The sequence below is a fragment of the Gobius niger genome (assembly GCF_951799975.1).
Source record: "Gobius niger genome assembly, chromosome: 18".
NCBI lineage: Eukaryota > Metazoa > Chordata > Actinopteri > Gobiiformes > Gobiidae > Gobius > Gobius niger.
Genome location: NC_136869.1, coordinates 4,218,454 through 4,242,706, shown reverse-complemented (window position 1 = coordinate 4,242,706; position 24,253 = coordinate 4,218,454). Strand labels below are relative to the sequence as shown.

Sequence of the window (24,253 nt, the reverse complement as noted above, 5' to 3'; positions counted from 1 at the left end):
TGTTAGCTTCTTCTTCGTGATTCTATTAGTGTGTGTTGGTGGCTACGACCCAAAGGCAGGGAAGTTGCGATTGTGGTTTTCTGGCCAGAGACACCAGGGGGAGATGAGATTCCCCCCAATCATCCCATTAACACTTGTTTTACCCCCAGAGGGACTTCGGAGAGGATTTATTAAGGTTAACATGTTAGTTAGTTCTGCTTTAACCGAGCACATTGTCTCCAGTTTGGCTCTACCCAAATCTAAAAACTTCTTAAAAAAAAGTGTCAAAATGACGACAAAAATGTGATGATACAGGGACAAATATGTGTGACAAATATGCAGCAAAAAAGCGAAAAAAGAGCAACAAAGTGGATGAAAACATGGCAACTTTGTGACGAAAACACAACAAAAAAAAGCAATGAAAAACGGTTTCTCAAAAAGTGACAACAATGTGGCAACAATGTGAGGCAATAGATCTGTTTAGATGAGTTTGTAGGTCTTAGTTTTCAAATGAGGCGTTATTCTGGCATATAGGCTGTGACCTTTTAGGTTTGGATAAAGCTGAACTGGGGAAAATGCACTTGGTTGAAGGAGCAGGTCACCGTTTTTCCATACTGAGATATGTTCTTACCTGAGCTTAGACGAGTTGATGCGTACCTGTCTGTGTCCATGGAAGAGCTTCTAACTTCACCCCGTTTGGAGCCATAGGAAAACATTGGGAGAGGCCAAATGCTAACAACATCTTTGGTCGTTTTGGGTGACTGAGGGCACACACAAAGACCAGACAGGTACGTATCAACTCATCTAAGCTCAGGTAAGAACATATCTCAGTATGGAAAAACGGTAGCCTGTTCCTTTAAGAGATTAAAACATGCAAAAACAGCAAAAAACACACAAGTCTGGCTGGACGAGTATAGTTTACATTTGACTGATCAAGAGTTCCACTTTGTAGAAATAAAAAAGTACCGTGTCCCTCATGTAAAAGAATTGATAAAGCGCAGGGAACACACACACTCCACTTAAGAGTCAAACTCCCAAACTCCGTGACTGGATAACCGTTCTAACTTTATTCTACGGTGAGCACTTTGGTGCCCGATCCTCCTGGTCCAGACTCCAGGTACATTTGTGGCCCACTTAGCTCGCCGCGCTGACCCTGCGCCCCTTTCGCGCCGTCACACTCCATTTGCGGCGTCCAGATGAGCGAGCACGCGGCGCCGCAGACACGGCTCCCGCGGTCGATAATGGCCCGAGTCTGGGGAGCGTCTCGCAGAGGTGTGAACGCTCCAACAGGCATCCGGGACGGGCCGACCGCGCGGGCCGCCGAGGCCGCCGGCGGGAGGGTGTCTTCGCTCAAACGTTCGACTTTTAGGACTTGGTAAAGGGTGTTTTTTTTTCCCTTCACTACAGCAAATGTTTAAATGCAAGATCAGACTTCGTGGCCCCTGTAGGGAAATTTGTTCTGCGCGTTTGACACATCCTTCAGTACAACGGGAGCAAACTGTCAGAGGGGGGGCCGTCCACAGCTCTGCGCCCCGGGACACGGGCGAGCCTCGGAAACACAGCTTTCAATAACAGTCTGTTTCAGCACAAAATGTTTACACAAATAGGAGTCACTAAACGCTACTTTGAGATGATTTTAAGAAACTTTTTACAATGTTTTTTTGCCCCATACAATTATGCAAAGAGTTCTTAAAGGGACTATGCAGACTTTAAAAATGTTAACATTCAGTATTTCCCTCCCCCTACATGTTCCAACAATGTCCTAATGTGTAGAGCTCAGACCTGTTCACTACAACTGCCTCTAAAATCCTGCACAATCACTCAGAAAGGTGTTGCTCTGGGTCCGAATTGCCGTCATGCACGAGCTTAATATAGAAGCTGCAGTTACACGTATGACCTGAGGTGGCAGTAGTGAGCATAAAATGGTTAACTTGCAATTAGCCCCTTTAACTTTGAGTTTTTTTGTCTATAGCTCCTGACACTGTGATTCGGTTATGCTCCTAACACTCAAACTTAACCCTTTATAGGGCACTCATTGAAATACTTTGAAATACATCATTTCAACTTAAAGGAACAGGCCACCATTTCTACATGCTGAGATGTGTTCTTACCTGAGCTTAGGCGAGTTCATTTGTACCTGTCTGGTCTTCACACGTGCCCTCAGTCACGTATACACAGCACAGACGTTTTAGCATTTAGCCTCTCCTCGAGGTGAAGATAGAATCTACCAAGCTCTTCTCCGTTTTCCCAATTTAAATATAGTTACGTGAAGTGTTACACGATAAAGTATAGTTACACACAATTAAACAATGTGGATTTTCTAAGCGGATAAAAAGGGGAACTATATTGTAAGGCGTGATAATACTAGGAGTACTTTGACTTCCGCGCAGTAATATCTTCACTTCACTGTGCCCTATAAGTGGTAAAAATAAATAACAAGGTTTGTAGATACAATATACAAAAAGTACTTTCAGGGCTCGGGTGCAGGTACTCAGGAGACGTCACACCTGTCATGGCAAGAGCTTTTCTAATGTGACTGTGCTTTACGTGCAGTGGGCGGAGTCAGTCACCTCCAATATTGTTGACTTAACATAGTCCTAGGGTTTATTGGTAAGTATGAATAATAGGTGCAACAATATGGACAAAACTGATTAACTTAAGCTTTAAGTGAATATGGTGCCTGCCTTTTTCATGCAGTAATTTCACTCATTTCACTACGCCCTCCAAAACCAACACATATATCATCACTGAGCACAATTATTCACCAATACAATTAGAGTTTCATCAACTTACCAGGGTTAGTTTTGAAGCTATGTAAAGAAATGCACCATGAATTTAGTCAGACTTGGGTCTTTTTCAGACTTCAGAGTAAACAGGAAGCAGAGAGCGACCGGTCTCTGCTGATTGGTCAAACGCCACAGTAGTGGGATCTGTATAGGGTGAGTGAGGACTACATGCTTTTACACCTTACTGATGTGCAGCAGGGAGGCCATATGTAAATTATTATGAGCGGAAATTACCAAAAATATGCCCTGTAAAGGGTTAAGCCGATCTCTAGAGCAGTGGTTCTCAACCTTTTGGATCCGCGACCCCCATTATAACAGTTAATTAGGATCGTGACCCCCACCCGGGTCAGACCATGGGAAAAACAGGGACATTAAACCCCTTAACTCCCACCTGAACCGAGCACCAGAGCTCCAGTTTGGCTTTACCCCAATCCAAAAGCTTCTGGAAAAAAAGCTGTGAAAATAGCAACAAAACTGAGACGAAAACAATGATGGAAATGTGACAAAAAAGTGAGAAAACATTGACAAAAAAGTGACAAAAAATTGATGAAAAAGTGGCAAAAATGTCACAAGAAATTGACAAAATATGGATGAAAAAATGACAAAAATGTGACAAAAATGTGACAAAAAAATGTGATTAAAAAATGACCAAAAAATAACCAAAATATAACCAAAAAATGACCAAAATGTGACAAAATGTGACAAAAAAATTACCAAAATGTTACAAAAAAATTACAAAAATTTGATAAAAAATTGACGAAAAAATGAAAAAAATGTGACAAAATGTGACACAAAAATTACAAAAATGTGATAAAAACATGACAAAAAAATTACAAAAAATTGACAAAAAATGACAAAAAATGTGACAAAAATGTGATAAAAAAATGATTTGATGATGATTTGTCTCGCGACCCCCTAGTGGGTCCCGGCCCCCAGGTTGAGAACCCCTGCTCTAGAGTGCTGAAGCATTGTATTTTAGCCCTAGACAAGTATCTGCCTGTAAGTATGTCGATGAAAACGATATTGACTTGCCTTAGTCATTACAGGATGTTTCTGATTCTGATTTCTTTGGAACATATTGTGCGCTAATTCCGTTAGCATCCTGTAAATAAAAGGTCAAATCTACGGGCAATCAAATCTTCCCCATAATCATTCAGACCTAATGGACGACCACAACGGGACATATGGGCCACATCTAAATACCAATACAGTCAATTCTCGTGCTCCGGGACCGGGCATTGATCCGCACGACCAAGATTTTAGCCTGACGTCAATTGGAGCGGACGTGTTTATTGACTAACCTTTGGAAAATGTTCTTTGAGTACTTTTGACTTGGACAGCTCACTCCAGTCAGAGACGTGGATCGGACAGGATAAAGACTCGAGGTTCGTTATTTGATTCTCGTTCGATTTGCGGTATTGCAGTTTTCCTCCGACTGTGCAGCCCTAGCGCTAGTGTCGCCATTGCTTCCCCTTTTCATATCTCTTTGGTAAAGCGGCAGGCGTTTTGTCACCGCCGCCGGGCCCGTCCGACATCTCCCCGGCATCCTTAACCCTCCCTGACACTCGGAATAAATATAAAACGCCGTAACATCCTCGTCGGGGGGGGGCGTTACGGGGGCCGGTTTCTCCGCACAACGCCTGACAAACGCGGTCAAGAGGCTACGCGGCGTTTCCCCCCCGGGGGGAGAGCGAGGGGTTTGTACACAGAGCCCCGGCATTAGCTCCCCGTTCCTGACATTATGAAGAAATCCATCGGAGAAAAAAAAAGGCGGCGCGGGACGGAGCGCTTCCCGGGCCCACCCCAGAGACAAACTGGTATTTCCAACAACGCTCACAGCCCGCAGCGAATCAATAGCTCGGCGGTCCCACATGCTCCGCGCCACTGTCAATTAAGGAAATTCATAAAGTCGAGAGCGCTGGGAGCGAACGGAGGGGGAAGGAGGGGAAATTGTTTTTGAGGGAAGGAGGGGAGAAGAAGCAGACGCCATGTTGGAAATGGCCGACGGGAAATGGTGGATTTCGATGGACAACTCACTGTGAGAAGGCTTATGGGTCGGATTTGCAGATGATGTCACATTCTCTGAACCCAAAACACGTACAATAGCCTGGAGCTCCCATCGGGGCACCTCTCACTTCTTACCAAGCCTAGCTCAAGATAGTTTAAAAACGTACTGAACCTTTGAGTTAATGGGCTTCGAAAGGAACTTCTGCCATTTTATTATGTACGAATTTGTCACCGGCCCGGAGCAACCAATACACGCTAATAGAATCACGAAGAAGAGGCTAAAGGTGCGTACACACCAAACGTGCGTCCACGCCCCATCTGCCTCTCGTTGGACGCCAAACAACGCCGCTTCACACACGCGACAAACGCCTGTTTGCTGGCGCGTGAAGGTTGGCAAGCGTCAGACATGGGAGGCGTGTCTGGCCACCGGTTGTTGAGGGCGCACTCACACTTGACATCCGAACCTGCCACTCTCGAGCTCGTTTGAGGAAAGGCCTGGATGCCCCGAACGGCCCGCGCTCACACTTACACAAACGAACCGAGCCGTGGCCGAACACGAGGAGTTGTTTACAAGTGCACGTGAGCAGCAGCAGCGCAACATAATGAGGAAGGAAAAAAAACCTAAGCTGCGTGAAATAATGTCTACTATGACCCCTGTCAAATCTCTTCACTCCACTTTTCTTTGCATTTTACTACAGTTTAACAAAAAGGGCTGTGGTGAATAACAGTCGATTTTAATAAAGCAGAGAAATATAGAAGTGCGCGTTCCCCTGTCCCGCCAGCTGAGCCTTTCTTTGGAGTCATATACAGCCTGAACAGAAGATATGACGCTCAGTTTGTGTCATTCATTGCTGCTTCGGCCACTGGTTAAACAGCTTTATGTTGGTGAACTCCTGGAAGTCTACGCTTTACGTTACAACAAAGCACTTAACACGAACACGCACCAAAATCACAAGTGATAAAAGCACCTGCAGGTTTTATCTGTCCGACTAAAGCCTGCGGCTAAACCGGGTACAGCAGCAGAGAAGCTCGGACACAGGGCGGGAGAAGCGCAGCCGCTCCCGTATAGTCAGCCCGAGACGCGCGTGAAGCGGCCAGGGCGTCGGGAGTGAGCGGTCGGGGAGACGAGCGTTATGTGGCCGGGGGTCCGGGGAGCCGCCCGGGAGAGAAGCGGTCGGGGGCCGGGGAGACGAGAGCGAGGCAGCCGCTGCTCTGTTTGATAAATACAGCCTTTTCTCACTGTTTTACGTGACAAATGCACCCGCCCATACAACAGCCGCTTGTATCCGTGCGTGTGCGCATACACGAGCAAACGCGAGCCGCGCTCTGGCCCACCTCCTCCAAGCAGCCAAAGTCCGGAACCGAGTCCGACTCGGGCATGGTTTGTTGCAGGTAACAGGTGACGCCTGAGCCCAGTCAGCATCCCTGATTGGTTAACAAGGCATAAATGAACGCACGTGTAGATTGGATTACTTGAGTGCATGAAGCAGTGGGCGTGGCCTCCCTGTTCGCTCACCGCGCTGTTCTCCCTGGCTTTGACGCGCGTTCTTCCACATCCGCTCGCGTTTGCTACGCTCAATACGCGCGGACAGCTTTGCCTGCATTTCGAAGCGCGTTGAAGCGCCTCTACATAGGGTTAACATGGAAGTTGGAGGCGTGGACGCTTTTGGTGTGTACGCACCTTAACAGGCTAACGGGCAAAGCTAACTGCGGGCTAGCGTCACTGTAAACAGTATTTACAGCCAAGTTTGAGAATTATTTCCATTGTATAATTGGATGTACAATATCCCCCTTTCCCTTCGCCTTTTCAGTCAGTGTAGTATTTACTCTCAGACAATTAATAAGTTAAGAAATTGCAACTTGCTACGACACCTGCAGTTGCGCTTATGGCCTCTAGGGGCAAGAATTACTTTGTACTGCTTTAAAAATGGCCAAAATTGCAGATATTCAGAGACAAAATCGAAATAATGGATCGAGCCAGGTTTGAATGTATGGTTTTATTTTGTTGTTATAGCAAGGATTTCTTTCCAGGGGGATTTTTGATATCTAAAAATGTAGTTTTTGAATAAGCAAGTCATAAGTGGAAAAGTAGAAAAAAAAAAATTGCAGTTCAAAGCTCTCTTAACTCCCACCTGAGCATATTTTCTCCTGTTCTCCAAATTCTCCAAATCTAAAAGCTTCTTCAAAATAGCGACAAAAAACGAGAAGAAAATGAGGATGTAAATTGACAAAGATGGCAAAAATCCAGGAAAAAAGTGACAAAAATCCTGCAAAAAAAAAGACAAAAATCCAGCAAAAAAAAAGACAAAAATCCAGCAAAAAATGTGACAAAAATGCATCAAAAAAGTAACAAAAGTGGCATAAAAAGTGACAAAAGGGTATAAAAAAAAAGGGAAATAAAAAGTGACGACAATGGCAAAGAGGAGAGAATGCATTTGGTTTTGGCGGGTGGTAAGAGGTTAAGGCCCTGTCCAAATGAAGTCAAGCTGACGACCAAACGCAAAGATATTTCATCAGTCCAGTGTATCGTCCATACGAGCCCTGCATTTTGGGGGTCTGTAAAGGAACATTTTCCAAACTAGGTCCCAGAGTGGAAAGATCTCAAAATGCCGTTTACGTGGCGCCGTTGTTACGACGTCTCTACAACTTTTACTAAGCTCCAGAGTGGTGTCTGTGATCCATAATCTACTGACCTGACCATCTGTGATGGTTTGACTCCGCTCCTCTTTGCTCCACTGCAGTCCACAAGCCACAGGTGACAAGTAGAAAAACATGAGTCAGTCTGTGTTTTTGGACCGACAGTAAAAGTCACTGACAGGTTTTTACATCTGAAGAATAAACTCACCTCCTCGTCTCTTCGGTAGATCCTAAATCCTTCCTAAATCAGTTTCATTTTCACTGTTTCCATTTCCTCTACATCTTGTTCTATTATCTGTGTTAGCGTCACAGCGCCTCACACAGGCCTGGAGGATGAATTGCGCCGTTTTCACAGACCTGAGTCGACCCATGTGGATGCACACATTTACTCAGCTGGCTTCATGCTTGCAAAGAAAGTTTCTGAAAATATAAGTGTTTTGTCTTTGTGTGGATATAGCCTTATCAAGCAAAGAATTAGATACTAAAATATCCCCCTTAAAAACTTTTCAAAATCTTGTTATGTCCAAGACTGGGAAGTTTAGAGTCTGTAGGAGCTACTCAAGTGGAGATGTTGTTGCAAGAGTGGAAAGAAAAACAGCAAAGAGGCAACATTTCTCCCAGTCTTTCGTTGCTTCTGTCCCCCGGAAAGGGAATGACCATGTTTGGATAACAGGGTCACCTCGGTCGCCTTTCCTGCTACACGTGGACACCAAACATGTCAACATTTGTCAATAAATACATATGGGAAATCCGAGGGAGCGCCGCGCTGTTGTGGTTATTTTCCTGTAAACATCACGTCCCGATGGGCAGCAGTTTATAGCCTCCCCCACCCCTGCAGGGCGCCCCCTACCCCCCGCGGCTCGGCACTGCGGGCCCAGGCACCCAGTCAGTCACTTCGCATGTGTCAGCTCAGCCCGGCTCTGGTACGGGGGGGAAATTAAGAATAACTCAATAAGATGCACAGGATACGGTGTCTTGAGCCTTGTCTCTGGGCGTTTGGGCGCTTTGCATGTGTCCTCTGCACGCTTTGTGTCGACGGGGGTGAGAGAGAGAGATGTGAAAACTGTAAAAACTCGCAGGTCAACAGAGCGTGTGCGTTCGGAGGTGGGCGCAAAAGGAGACAGACTGTCAGCTCTCCTAATAATAATGCCCACGGAGGAATCGCCCACCGAATACTCCTCCTCCTCCTCCTCCTCTTCCTCCTCTCCCTCCCTCCTGGAGACACCATCTCGAATGGCACTCCGCCGCAGAAGCTGTCAACATGAATGTCCCCGAACACAGAGTCCCCCCTTCACTCATGCGAACAGCCAACAGTGCTCAAAACAATGGAGACGCCGGATAGGCAACTGTACCGCGCCAATTCTGCCGGAGTTATGGAGGATTCATGAATGCTTCTGGACAATTAGTCGCCATAATGTTCAAATGTCATCACTCGAATGTTACAAGATTCTTCATGAACAGATAGATAGCTTAAGAAGGAGGATGAACTGCAAAAAAGAAGAAAAAAAAGGATGACAGTAATGTGAGCTCCATGAATGAATAATGAATAAAAGATGCATTCAAAATATTTCAATAAATAAATGACAAAAAATAAATATAATAAATAACATTCAAACTATGAATGAAATTATATTTAAATAATAGAAATGAATTGAAAAAAATGAATAATTGAAATTAATAAATAAATAATAAATGGTGATAGAAATAATAAGCAACAATTACAAATTAAATAAACATGCAAATATGTGAAAATACTAATAAAATTATATTTAAATAGGAAAAATAAATGGGAAACATTAACAAAAATAGAAAATGCTAAATTTGAAAATGCAAATACAAAAAAAACATACAAAATATAAATAATCAATGTAAATATAATAGAAATTATAACAAAAACATATGTATAAAAATTTTAAATTCAAATACAAAATACATAAAAAGCATATAAACAATCATAAAACAAAAATAATAATCAAGTATATTATTTGAAATTATTTCCTCACCCCTGAGGGTTTTGTGCAGTATCTTTGCTGTTCCTAGAACTGCACTTTTCTGGACCGAGATGTCTGATGTAGTTCCTGGGATCTGCTTCAGCCACTCCTCCAGTTTGGGGGTCACTGCCCAAGTGCCCCAACAACCACCGGCACCACTGATGCCTTCACCCTCCAGACCTTCTCCAGCTCTGCTCTGAGCCCCTGGTATTTCTCTCGTTTCTCGTGTTCCTTTTTCCTGACTTTGAAATCGCTTGATATTGAAATGTCATGCTCTTTGTCCACCACCAACACAATGTCCGTTGTATATACTGTATATGGAGGACCTTTTATTTATTTATTAATATTTAATTTTTGGATTCAGCACTGAACTTCCCCTCCTTTTGTATGTGTGTGTTTGTCTGTTGTAGTCATCAGATCTAACATTTGTCATCGTTGGACAGTGAATTCCCAACAGCCTGACAATGATGTAATCATTGAAAAAACTTTTTGACGGAATGAAGCGAATACTGTAGCCATTAATCATCGTTTCAGCAGGTGGTGTCACAGCGTGTGACAGAAATGAAAATACTTCATGTCCATATGAAGTGCTTTATGAAATTGGGAAGAGTTTGCCGAGTTCCGGCGCTTTGGGGGAAGTGAGGACACTGCCTCTAAAATTGGCTGTTGAAGCGAGGGTATTTTTGCACCGGGGGAGGCAGACTGTGGGAGTGGATGTTGAAAGTTTGTGTCCACTTTTGGGAAAATAAGACAAGATACAGTATGTTATATGGAGGCTGCGCTGGACGGAAACACATGGACGTGGTGCGAAGAATAAAAGTAAATATTCGAATGTGGCGAATGAGAATCAGTTCATTATAAACAGGTTGGATTTGCGGTGAGGTGAGGCCTTTCTGTGTGGCATTTGCACTCCCGTCACTTTCGGTAATGCTTTCCCAAGACATTAAATTGCTGAGTACTCCACATATTCTTTGCAATGTTACTTCCACTTCGTGTTGTAGCTGGGAGAGTCTTTCGTGCCACTCCGTGTGAGCGTTACGGCCGACATTTGACTGTTTGAGGTCAGCGTGCGGCTCTTTACGCCGACTTGTAATCCGCGCCGTCGCAGGATTCATCGCCGGCACGTCCACATCTGTCTCAGGGATTCAAGTCGAGCTATTCTCGGTCACCCAGGTGGTCCGTTCAATCAAAATGAACGAAGAGCCCTAATCCACATCCAGTACAGTCATTTTAGGAGGACTTTTGACTCTATAGTGTTGATAAAGTCTCTAAAGTAATACATATCGGGGCATTTTCTACTCGATCGAAGGCCTTTGTGAGAGTTTCCCTCCGTCTCTTTTGTCCCCTGGTGCCGGCGCTGTGGGGATTAGAAGCTGCCGATATTTTGTGCGAGCTCAGGAGATCCCGGGCCGTGCCTCCTCTGCTGCGTCTGTGGGCTAATGGATGAACAGGTCCCGAGTCCGAACGCTGACGCTGCTCTGACAGGACAAAACTACCTCTCCTTCAACCCTACTCTCCCCCCGCCCCCTCGCCGTGGACCCCCGCACCGTATTTAGCATCTTTTTGCAGAGGCCGTGCAAAAATGAGATGGTGGTTAAGCGTTTGTTCAGGTGTTCTGCTGATGTTTATGGATTACAAGCTGGAACTAGAGCACTCAATATCGGGGTTGATTTCATTTCATCTTGGCTTGACTATGGTTGGTGTTTTGGTTGGTCTCCATCAAACAAACTTGCCTGTTTATAAAGCGGTGTGGCCATGAAATCAGTGACGTGGATGAGCCTTTTATCGGACATTGATGTGTTATATATGTTGTGGACTGCTGTATTCCCTTCTACAAACAAATTTCACTGTGGGAACCAATAAAGAAACCTTGAACCTTGAATTTATCTGTAAACAAGCCTGTCGTAGGTACACTGCTTGTGGTTCTCCTCGAGGTTTTTGAGTTTTTCCTTGCTGCGAGTGAGGGTCTAAGGATATTCCATCTGCTGCTGACTGTTCACCCTGAAATTACATTTGTTTGGGCAATACATTATACTGTACTGTGAACCATACAATGCAGCCCTGTGAGGCAACTCCTTTGGTGATGTTGTGCTGTACAAAAACTACCCGATTGAATGTGGTTCGACAGGGATTATGATTAGCGTAGGACCTGGAAGTGAATGATAATTGTTTTGCTTTTTATCTTGTATTCAGTTCCCGTTTGGACATTAAACATAAAGACATTAAAGACATGGGAAACAAAGAAGGGTCAAATGATTAAAAATACGTTTATATTGTTGAATTCTTCAAAATTGCCACCCTTTATTGTTGGTATTTTCTCAACGAGCTTCAGGCCTTGGGAACCCAGGGTGCTGAAGGTGCTGCAGTACCCTCTGGTGGATGTTTTGTGCATTGCAGGCAATAATAAAACATAGGAAATAAGCACAGAGAAAAGATTTTTGGGGCAATCTTGTCCTTGAGCACCCCCTAACCCCGGCGGAAGATTCCTGTAGTGATATGGAATACATGGTATTGATGGATGAATCTTCCACCGGAGCCCAGACACTGATGGTAGGACGACCCGGGGCTGCCATTGCCAAGGAGAGGCCAGGTAGAGGAGGGGCAGAGGAAGGGCGCAGCACGGCTGGGAAACGGCCGAGTAATTGACCAGGGTGCTTAAGAAGGGGATCCTGGGCGATGATTGGCTGACGCGGAGGTGCAGCTTGAGCTGGGGCTGTGATTGGACGATTGGTAAAGGCTGCTGATCATGAGGCAATGAGTGAAGGCTGTAGGTACGTCTTCCATGTTGAATTTGCGCTTAAGCTTCATTTGTGGAGACTGCAACCTGAAGCACATTGAGAAAATGTCAAAAGCAGTAATCAAAGCAAAAGGTGGCTATTTTGAAGAAACCTTTTTCTATAAAACATAATTCTGTAAGTGAGAACCTACAATGTAAACAGTCTTGAATTTAAAGAAAAAACAATACATTACAAAAAACATTTCCACGGGTACCTTATTATTGGTTTTATTTCACTTTTACATCGATTTAATGATTTGGTTATGTGGATTTGGGCGGTGATAGGCATCGGATCTACACATTTGGGTCTAATAACTCTTCAGAAAATTTCCAAAATGCAGCGTACAGGAACTTACAGGTGTCTAGTTCAAGGTGAGGCCCCCATTGTGATGTGTCTTTGCACTCTCTCTCGCTGTGATCTGTCTAAAGTAGAAAAACCCCCGTCTACACAATGAAACCCATCCTTTTCGCCCGCGTTTTGCTTTTCCTTTCGGTGATGCGAATCCCCTTAATATCGCCCTGATTGAGGCGGCTCCGAGCTTGTACATCCCGCCCCCAGATGTCGGGCCTTTTCGACATGGTTGGCAGCGGTCCGTCCCGCCGTATCTTTACACCCATCTTTAGGTAATAAACTGGGCCTGACATTGCCCGCGGCCTCCTCTGGCATTCTGTGGCGGCTGATAACAAAGCGCGCCGAGCAGATTGTCCCCGAAGATACAAGCGAGTAACAGCGTGCGATCGCGCTTTCATGCAGATAAGACTCATGCTCAACAACATAAGCCCATACAGTACAGCAAAGTGGGATGGGGGGGAGAGTTCAGATAGACGAGCTGCCTGTCATCGTGAAGACTGACATGTGGACAGAGAGATCATTACAGCAGATCTCTGTCGGGGTGTGAATACAGGAAATCAATTACAAAGTGCAGAAATCTGGCTCATGACAGTTTCTGAAGCTCTCCCGTGGTGCGAGGGATTGGCAATGACGTCACGCCAAGTCAGGGCGGCCATTTTGAACAGCAAAGTGGAATTACCGTAAATTCTCTAACACTGGCCTGTATTCCATTAGCGGCCGGGTCTCTAACAGAGGCCGGGGCTTTTATTAGAAACTATAGCGGTAGAAACATTTCCCATGTTAGGAATTTGTCATACTCGTGTAAATTAAAACTCACGTGCAGGAAGTAAACAAACGGGAACCCGGGCCGAGGGGGGGACGCTGCAGAGGAGCTGATCCGAGCGTAACTTTGACACAGATTTAACCACTTTTCAAACCTCCTGTGACTATATTTGGAAACAGGGAAAGCAACAAATGTTGTGTGACCCTCCAGGGTTTTAATAAAGTCTCCATTGCGTCCGCAAAGCACGTCCAGCTGCTCCGTGTGCAGGTCAGTCCCACGCCTCAAAATAACTCCTCCGATCAGCGCGAGCGTCTCGTCTTCTCTCGGGTCTGTCTCATGATCGATCACAAACACAAACGCTCCGTCTAAACTCGCCTTTTACACGAGATAACAACAAATAATCCGGTCCAGTAAAAATGAAACAGAAACCTGCAGTGACATTGATGTCAAAGCTCCGCTAACAGCAACAAAACACTTCCTGTTGTCCCGACAAAATAAAAGGCGTCAATGTTCCAGCCGCTGGGAGAGGGTTTGAAATGTTAATTAATAAATTAACCTAATATATTAGGTGCAAATGGACATAAATCTCGTATTTCTTCATTTTCCTGGTCATCCGTTTTTGCTCAAATAGAAATAAAGGCCTGTCTCTAATTGTGGCCTGGTTCCAATAAAGGCCTGGTCCTAGATGCCCTTGATTAATAAAGGCCCATATTAGAGCATTTACGGTATGTGCTGTATTAGATCATTTGTTTTGGTTTTGGCGCTGGTAGAGGTAAAGCAACAGCGCCCTCTGCAGTCCGACTTCTTCAGCACAGCGTCCCAGGTGTGTGAAAGCAATTAAGCCCCCTCATCCCAGTTTACTGTCCCTGGCACCCTGGATTAAAGAGGCGATTGGAATTGGGAGACGTGCTCCCGCTTTTTCCTTTTTATTTCTATTGTACAGCATCGCCACAGACTGAGCAGATGTGCGGAGAGTGGCCCCATGAGCTGCAGACATCAAACAACTCCGGCTCCACATTTATTTAGAAGGGTTATTTAATTTCACAGTCATAAATGTTTGTTAATGAAAACGGAAGCGGCGATGAGACTTTGAAGAAGCTTAATTATAGACGGCCTGTTCACTGACAATGGCAATAAAAATGATTCTGAATATGAATTAAGTGTCATCAGTCAAACTTCTGAACTGATGGCTGTGCTGGGACGGTAAAGGGGCGTGTTTGTTCTGTCGGATGAAGAAAAGTCCGTCTGAAAGCCACAGCTCCAACTCAAGGAACTTCTGAAGGTGCCTTCACAGAGGAATTAGCGGAAGTGTGTAGGAGAAGGAATGAGGAACTGCGTCTAAAAGTGTCAATAAGTTTAGGAACCTCCTCCTCCTCTTCGTAGATCTGGACGTGCATCATCGTCAGCCGTGACAAGGAGCGTCCAAATGCAAGGCCATGGGAACCCAGGGTGCTGAGGGCGCGGCAGCACCCCCTGGTGGATAGTTTGTGAACTGCAGGCAACATTAACCCCTTAACTCCCACCTGAACCGAGCACATTTTCTCCAGCTTGACCCCAGTCCAAAAGCTTCTGGAAAAAAGGTGTGAAAATAGCAACAAAACTGAGACGAAAACAAGGATGAAAATGTGAAAAAAGTGAAAAAACATTGAAGAAAAAGTGACAAAAAATGTACAAAAAATAACCAAAAATTTGACAAAAAAGTGACAACAATTTGACGAAAAATTGAGGAAAAAATTGACGAAAAAGCGATAGGAATTTGACAAAAAAATGTGAATAATTTGACGAAAAAGTGACAAAAAATTAACAAAAAATGACAAAAGTGGACAAAAATTTGACAAATAAGTGAGAAAAATTTGACAAAAAATTGATAAGAATTTGACCAAAAAAATGGGAATAATTTGACGAAAAAATGACAAAAAAAATCACGAAAATTTGACAAAAATGAGATGACTGCCCAACAAAAAAAGTGATGAAAAAAAATCTGATGTGAGGAAAAAGATCAATTCAGTTTTGTAGGTCTTTCAAATGAGGTCTTACACTGGCCTACGGGATTTGGGTAAAGCTGAACTGGAGAAAATGCTCTCGGTTCAGGCGGGAGTTAGCAGGTTAATAAATAGGATTAATGCGCAGAAAAAGTATTTAGGGGGTAAATTTTGTCCCTCAGCGCCCCCTAACTAAAATATCTTCCCACGGCTCTGCAAATGTGTCAGGAAGAAGCTGGGATGTTTCCTTCAGTGCCTCCTTTAGCAAAAGAACCTAAGGATGTTCCTCATCAGCCCATAAGGAGCTAAGAACAATCCCCCAGGCCACAGCGCTGCCTCCCGAAGCTGTCGACCTCTGTGCAAGTGTGAAATGATTGACAGACATTTTATTAAATAAAAACAGGAGCTCTATCCTAAATATATGAAAGTGTAAAGCAGTTCATGCAGCGTTCGAGCCACAGCAGCATCTGAAAGTTTTATTATAGGAAATCAATGAACTCATAATGCAACGTTACTCACTTTTGTTAACATTTTACAAGAAGGGAACTTAAGCCCTTTGCAGTTGCTCGGATTATATTTGTACTGTTGGTAATAAATTTGTTGCAGGGGGATATGGAGCATGTTTTGTAGGATGTAGCTTCCTGGTTGTTCTCTCCGCTGGGTTAGGACGGCTCAGATTGTCCTGACGGGAAAACGGAGCTGCTGAAGATCCTGTTCCTGCAAAAGGTTCCTCAATGTCAACCTCATGACGTCAGCCTCCAAGGTTCAGGAGAAAGAGAAGGAGAAAGGAGATATCTCACCACTTTTCAGATACAGATGCTTTCGAAAAGGGCCATGATCTCCAAAATGGCGGCCACACTCGCAGAAGTCACGCGACAGAAAGCCACGTTTGGGAGTTTCAGATCTTCTCCGCTTCTGGCTTTGTTACATCAATTCTCTCTCCGTTTTTTTTGAAGCCATTCTGTTTTCCCGTGTCGCCTCAACACTTTTGTTTTGTTTTTTTCTTCTTTTTTTTTTTTTACCCCCCTCGGTTCTTGCACCGACCGCGGCACATCCAGCAGCAGCAGCGGCGGCGGCTTTCACAACATCCCTTTTCTTCTTCGTTTCTTTTCACCGCGGCATCTACAAAGAGACAAAGCATCGGCGTGACAGTGCTACCGCTGCGCTTTATGCCGGCAAACAAGGACCAGACTTGTTCCAACTTTCTGCCTGCGTTTTTTGAAGCCGGCACGGCAAAAACGAACCGCACGTCTGTCACGGCGCGAGGAACGTACGCCGGACTTTTGATAGCGGATTGTCAAAGCGCGGAGACGGGGGCCGCGCGCTCTTCTCTCCTCGTTTATTTGCTTTCGCGTTGAACTTGAGAGCAGGGAGGGCAAACAACTCCCAAACACCAAAGGGGCTTAAAGAATCCAGGCGGCGTTTGAGCGGGCGCCGCGCAGCTGTTTGCTCAGTGTCAGGCGAGTTTTCGAGAGGGTGCGCGTGTTTGAAGGAGCTGCTGTAGCCCTTTTTTTTGTAGTGGTTCTTAAAGTCTTTATTGCGGGACTGTGCGGAGGAGCTGTGGTCGGGACATGCGAGTCTTTAAGTCCTTGTCAGTGTCTCGCTTTTGCTGCATTGTCAGTGAGAGATGGTCCCCTTGGGAGGGATGGATTATGAACTTATGAAACGGTTTGGGTGGAAAGTTACTAACAGCCTCTCAGGTTTGCATGCAGATTTTTATGAGCTACACATACATTTCCAAGACAAGAACTGACACTTTTCCTATAGCCCTAACGTTACCTTAAAGGGATATTTCAGGATTTTTGACATAAGGCCTCATTTCCTAGTTTTCCAGAGTGTTGCTGATTTCTGGAGATAGTTTATTTGTAATTCATGCAGTTCTTATATTTGAAGAATTCAAATTAATATAACTGACCTTGCATCACATGAATGATCGCATTTTGAGGGACTATTTTCTAGCAGATCCCTCCGTCGATGTGTAGCTTATACAAACACGAAGCTGATGCTGCTCAAATATAAGATATTTTAAATGCAAAATGGTTAAAATGATTCTATCGACACAAACATATATATGGTTAGTCTGGTGTTATAAGTGATTTGCCTCAGGTGCACTGTGGAGCGGGTCAGACTGTTTTTAATGCAGGCTAGCTGATATTGTAGAAATGCGCTAGCCTAGCACTAGCCTAGCACCACGAAACTCTCCAAACAGAAGAACTGCATAAATCACAAAAAAAAGTATCTCCAGAAGTCAGCAACACTCTGGATAACTAGGAAATGAGGCCCTATGTCAAAAATCCTGAAATATTCCTTTAACAACAATTCTGGTCAAAGGTTTAGAAACACTTTTCATGCATTGGCTTTTCTTCTTTTTCAACACTCTTTACATTGTGTGATTCTCATCAGGCATTTAACTATGAATGTTGGATTATGTAGGAAACATTAATTCCTTGCATTTCCTGAATGAGATTCATACTCAACACATTGAGTGTGAGTTTTTTTTTTTTTTGCGAAACTAGACACTCTAATACACAATATGTGTGATTTTGCTAGCTCTGTGATGAACAGAAGTGAAATAAATGCCGATCAAATATTGATCTTCCCATGGACAGATCGAAACAGTTGAGATTATAACATTTCTCTGAGTTTTTAAATGGTCAAAATTGATCCAAGGGTGGCTGAGAAACATCCTGTTAAAGTCTTCAATCCAAAAACCAGATGATGGAGAACACGCGGTGTTTCAAAACGTGTCAACAATGTTGTCGTTGAAAATTGACTTGAGATATTTAGGCATTTGGAGAGGAGTTAATCAGAAAGGAGAGAGTTGCATAAAACCCCCGTTATCTCAGTTTCTAGGGGGAAAAAACAGTGATTAAACTAGCCTCTGTTTAGCATAGATTTCTGAGGAACCGAGGCACGTAGAATTAAACTGTTCTTTCACCTACGGAGGGCTTAGAGTCTCGCCTTTCAAACGAGCCACATCATGTGTCCATAGCTATAACATACAATACGCTGTGGTGCTACAAATATCATGAAAAATGGTCCGGATTGTTGTCATTCTACAGCTAAAAACAGCCCAAAAACAGCCCAAAAACAGCGCAGCGGCACTCGAAAGTGTAAACAATCTGTGAAGTCAAAACCATTTCTGGTGACGACTTTGTGAAACTCATTGAGAAAATGTGAAAAGTGCAAAGCAGTAATCAAAGCTAAACTACGAAGTAAAAGCACAAGCCGAGAACAATCCCGTGAACGGCTCCGAAAAGAAAATGGAAGACAGAATTCCCACGCATCTTTGCTGTCATGAAAGCGTCTCCGTCTCTGAAAGCGGTTGTATGAATATTGATAGTGGCGCGTTGTTAGCATTTGAAAAGAAATTAGCGAGGTTAGCGGCTAACGAGGTTTGTCTGAAGTGCTGTTGAAGATTTAAGCGCCGCTAGCTCGTGTCGCGTCAGGCGGGGGGGTCACGTCTGAGAGGAACGGCACTCGAAATGAGACTCTGCTGGGAAAACTTGAACAAACCGGAACAGACCTGAGAGCAGGTTTTTTCGAGAAAAGTCAAGATTTTTGTTTGTTTGAGTTTGAGATCAGACGGCTCCCTGAAGTGTCCTTGTAGCAGAAATGATTCAGTCCAATTTCATTTTGTACAGGCCTTATTTTTGTTTTTTTATATGGTGAGACATAAAGCTACACGATTTCTTCATTGATGTATATGGGACATAGAAATATAAAGCAGTACTAAGTAAGTCATGCCCCTAGAGGCCATAAGCGCCACTGCAGATGTTGTAGCATGTTGTGGTTTTTTTACTCATTAATTTTTCGTGAGAGTAAATACTACGCTGACAGAAAAGGCAAAGGGACAGAGGGATATTGTGCATCCAATTACACAATAGAGATCATTTTTTTCACTCAAACTTGGCTTTAAATAGTGTTTAAGTGGTGCTAGCCCACAGTTAGCATTTCTTGTTAGCCTGTTAGCTTCTTCTTTGTGATTCCCTAAGTGTGTATTGCGAAGTTGCAATTGTGGTTTTCTGGCCAGAGACACCAGGGGGCGATGAAAGACCCCCCAGCCGTCCCGTTAACACTTGTATTACCCCCAGAGGGACTACGGAAAGGATTTATTAAGGTAAACAAGTTACCATTATCTCAAAATGCAACAAAACAATGAATAATTTAAGTCTGTGAAGTAGTAACTGTTCTTTATGTGTTGGCATTAACTTAGTGGTTAAGTAGTTATTAAGTGTCAGTCACACTTAACTAATGAATTGTTCTTGATGAATTAAGCGTTAACTCATTTATTAAAGAGACGAGATGTAAGTTGGTCATTTTATACTCACTACTGCCACCTCAGGTCATATGTGTAACTGCACCTTCTATATTAAGCTCGTGCATGACGGCACTTCAGACCCGAAGTAACAGCTTGTTTGAGTGCAGGATTTTAGAGGCAGCTGTGGTGAACAGGTCTGGGCTCATTCTACACATTGGGATCATTATTTGAAAGCTAAGACCGACAGAGCTCATCTAAATGGATCTTTTTCCTCACGCAGTTTTTTCTATAGAATTTTCGTCACATTTTTTTTTCAGATTATTTCTTTTTTTTAACATTTTCTACTTTTTTGTTGCTATTTTGACACTTTTTTCAAGGAGCCAAACTGGAGAAAATGTGCTCTGTTCAGGTGGGGGTTAAGAGGTTAATAAAAGCTGCTATTTTATTCAGTAAAACACAAGACAGCAGTAGCAAAAATGTGCACAAGTCTCTGCGTGGTTACTGGAGACATGGCTGGGAATTATTCATATAAATTGTCTGTTTTTATGCATAAAAGGTCTTTTTTTGATATGAAAGCAGTGTCTTAAAAGTGAAACATAGTTCAGACACTATAGCTTTGATTGTGACAATGGTTTTAGATTGCACTATCACTGCCATTATTACCTTTTCTCCTGCCGTATACTTTGAGTAAGTAGTAATACGCTGCCGACTGATTTTGCCGGATCTCTCTCTCCTCAGATGAACCCTCTTCCCTGTCGCGCTGTTGTTCTAACTCCAGCTTCTTGTTTTGCTCCCAATCTCCACTTCATCCTCCTCTGTTATTTCTCCCCCTCTCTGAACAAAAAAAAACAACAGCAACCCCGACTCGTATCATTTTCTTTTATTTTTTCCCCTGTCTTGTCTGCACTTGGCGCCGCACTCAATTCCAGCTGAAGTGTTTCTCCAAACCGGCGTCTTGACTTCAACGCTGCAGCCAAATAAAAATAATAAGAAAAAAAAAACACACTAATAAATTGGATCCTGTCCTCTCGGTTCCGCCGCCGCTCTCGGTTCTGGTCTCGTAGAAACCAGGATGTTGTTGTGGCGTTGGGCAAGACACTTGGGCAGCTTTTAACCTCTTAACACCCACCTTAACCGAGTGCATTCTCTGCAGTTCGAATCTAAAAGCTTTGGACTGAAGCCAGTGTAAAGCCTTATTTGAAAGCTAAGACCTACAAAGCTGGTCTTTTCCTTTTTATCTTGCTCCTTTTCATGCAATTTTTGCCACTTTTTTGCTGCATTTATTGCTTTTTTGTAGATATTTTTGTCACATTTTTGCCAATTTTTTTTTGTGGTTTTTCGTCACTTTTTTGCTGCACTTTATCCACTTTTTTATCACATTTTTATTTCGTTTTTGTAACTTTTTTGTTGATTTTTTTGTGGCTTTTTATTGCATTTTCATCACATTTTTGAGATTTTTTTTGTTGAGTTTTTGTCAATTTTTTGCTGCATTTTAACCACTTTTTTGTCACATTTTTATTTCGTTTTTGTAACTTTTTTGTTGATTTTTTTGTGGCTTTTTATTGCATTTTCATCACATTTTTGAGATTTTTTTTGTTGAGTTTTTGTCAATTTTTTTGCTGCATTTTAATAACTTTTTTGCCGCACTTTTATAGATTTTTTGCCACCTTTTTTTTTGGGGTGTTTTTTGACTTTTTTGTTGATTTCGTGTGGCTTTTTTTATTGCATTTTCATCGCTTTTTTGTCACTATGTTGTTGCTTTTTATTGTGTTTTCATCCTCGTTTTCTTCTTGTTTTATATCATTATTCTGACGCTTTGTTCCCAAGAACCTTTAGATTCAGGTAATTCCAAACGGGAGAAAATGTGCTCAGTTCAGGTGGGGGTTGAGAGGTCAAACACATTTTCTCACCTGGTTTATTTGCATTGTATTGCTTAAAAAACACCCCCTTATAATCAAGAGGCATTTTTATTTTTCTTTCTTTCTTATTATCCAGGCTATATGATGTAAAATAGTGACATTTTCAGAGGGGGCAGATGTTGGAGCCCAAATCACATTGCACCAGCCCTTATGGCTCCTCCTGTAGGTGGTGGGTCCACAGAAGGACGGCCTCATGATTCTCAGGCCTGTTGGTCTCTCATAAGTCAATGATGTTGGATTCTGGGCTTTGAAAAAGTGGAAGACAGTCATGGATTAGAACAATGAGTGTAAGTACAGAAAGAGGCGATGATGCCGTAGAAGAAGAAACCGCTAAATTCAACAGCTTTGTCTGAGGATTAACTCAAACTGCGGGAATGTTGTGAAATACTGCTCCAGGTCTGTCTTTGACGAAGGAAGGAAGGGAGGGTTTAAACCTCAAGAAAGTACATTTTGCGTGATAAGTCGACTTGCAAACACGGAGAATGGGGAATCTGGCAGTTACGGTTCTGAACATGACTCATAAATGTTTTACGAATTACCTTCTTGTCTTCCAGGCACCGCCACAGCCCCATCCCGAATCCAGGGGACGTTTCGTGCAGTCCAGCATGTGGGCCGGGCAGGACGTCTGACCAGAGACACCTCGGGATCGAATCGAGAAGTTGGTTTGTCCGGCGGCGATGGAGATCCGGAGACTGCTGGCGCTGGCGCTGCTGGGCACCGCAGTCTACGCGAGCGGACCGGGATCGGCGCTCAGGTCGGGGCAGAAGAGGACTCCGCTGGGGAGGGCGAGGGGGGCCGGGGCGCTCACGGGACACGACGCCAACGCTTGGACCCTGCGGAGGTCCAAGCGCGGCTGGATGTGGAACCAGTTCTTTCTGCTGGAGGAGTACACGGGCACGGACATGCAGTACGTCGGGAAGGTAAGGCGGCGCCATCGCTGTGCAGAGCTCTGATGAAGACCTTCAGATGAGTCTCTTAGGGAGGGGCGAATAATTGAACATAATGATCATCTACAAAAAAAAAAGTATAATTATTCTATATTATATTTTTTAAATTGAACAGCAATAGGAAAAATCGTATGCAAATGTTTTCCGAAACTAACTTATAAAATAGACTTTAATACAGTCGGCCCATCTCTGATTGGCCTCTAGGCTCAATCCGTACAGAAGTGAAAGTAAAAATCAGCGTTGCTATGTGATGTATGTTAAAGGGACTATACAGAGTTTAAAAATGTTAAAAATGAGTAGAATGAGCCCAGACCTGTTCACCACAACTGCCTCTAAAATCCTGCACTGTCACTCAGAAAGTTGTTACTTCGGGTCCGAATTGCCGTCATCCACGAGCTTAATATAGAAGGTGCAGTTACACGTATGACCTGAGGTGGCAGTAGTGAGCATAAAATGGCGAACTTGCATCTCGCCCCTTTCACTTAAACTTTTAGACCGTCAGATCAAAGAAGCAGCAGCGGCAAGTCTCTCCCTGGATCATTAAGTATGTTTTAACCGTGGAAATATGTACAAATATATCATTTTATTGAATGTTTCCACATCTAAATCAGGCGTGTAGAGATGGCCAAAATTCCCTATATTTTCTGTGAACAAGTCATGATAGAGTCTAGTTTGCAAACCGCTCCAGACCCCATGGCTGAAGTGGTCTGGGACTGGAGCGGTTTGGACCCCCTCAAACCTCACTGGTCCGTTCCGGTCTGGTCCTGTCGAAAAGCCCCTATTGACTCCAGGCTTTCCATAAAATGATGATGACATTATTTTTCTCATATTTAAATCAGTCATTCTACAGCCAGAGAATTGACCGGGAGTATTATTTTTTTTTACATTTCTGACATTGAGTTTGATGTATTTTAAATTGAAAACAGTATATTTTAGATGCAAGTTAGCCACTTTATACTCACTACTGCCACCTCAGGTCATATTTGTAACTGCAGCTTCTATATTAAGCTTGTGCATGACGGCAATTCGGACCCGAAGTAAAACGTTTTGAGTGACTTTAGAGGCAGTTGTGGTGAACAGGTCTGAGCTCATTCTACACATAAGGACATGGTTGGAACATGTAGGGGGAGGAAAATACATCATTTTAACATTTTTAAACTCTGTATAGTCCCTTTAAGGCAAATATCAAAGTACAGTTTCCAAACTAACATCATTGAATCAGAGTTTAAAAGTTTTGCACCTTAAATTATTATAAATGGTCATTTCACTTTACAGGAGGGGGTCCCGAGTTGTAGTTTGGGGGGTCGTGGCCTGAAGTTTGAGAACCTCTGATCTCCAGCAAAAGCTTATTCATGTTTCCCCCATGATCTCCTGCAGCGTCTCTCCTTAAGTGTCTGTGTGTGACTTTTGTGTCTGGTTTAGCATTCGGAGCGTTCTCGGCTTACAGAGTTATAGGACCATGCAGTACATATACATATGTACTGCATGTTACAGGAACATGCAGTATGTCCCGGGTTTAAAGACGGTGCTTCACTTGGCCTCATCTGCTCCACTGAACCCCTCCTCCTCCTCCTCCTCCTCCTCCTCCTCCTCCTCCTCCTCCTCCTCCGCAGTGCCGGCGCAGCCCTCTCTCGACCACTGCAGCAAACACTCACTCCGGCCTCTTCCTTTGACAAACCTCCCGAGCCTCCACTTCCACTTTGTTTCCAAACTCACTCCGGGAGCGCAGTGCGATGTGGCGATGTTCAGTGTCCACTTAAACAAGGAAAACTGCTCAAACTCGGGGCCTTTACTGCGGATGCCAAGGCCAGCGCTGCCTATTAGCGCTGAGGCGATGTCCTTTAGCTTGACGC

The 24,253-nt window shown here is 43.7% G+C and overlaps 1 protein-coding gene across 1 annotated transcript in view; it reads left to right on the top strand.

Moving 5' to 3' along the window:
- The window catches only part of LOC306977683 (cadherin-6-like), a 191,573-nt gene that overhangs the window by 75,586 nt on the left and 91,734 nt on the right, over positions 1 to 24,253 (top strand). The window contains exon 2 of the mRNA XM_079576096.1: positions 22,008 to 22,373. Coding sequence (XP_079432222.1) covers positions 22,131 to 22,373 — 243 coding nt within the window. The 5' untranslated portion in view covers positions 22,008 to 22,130. The remainder of the gene's footprint in view (positions 1 to 22,007; positions 22,374 to 24,253) is intronic.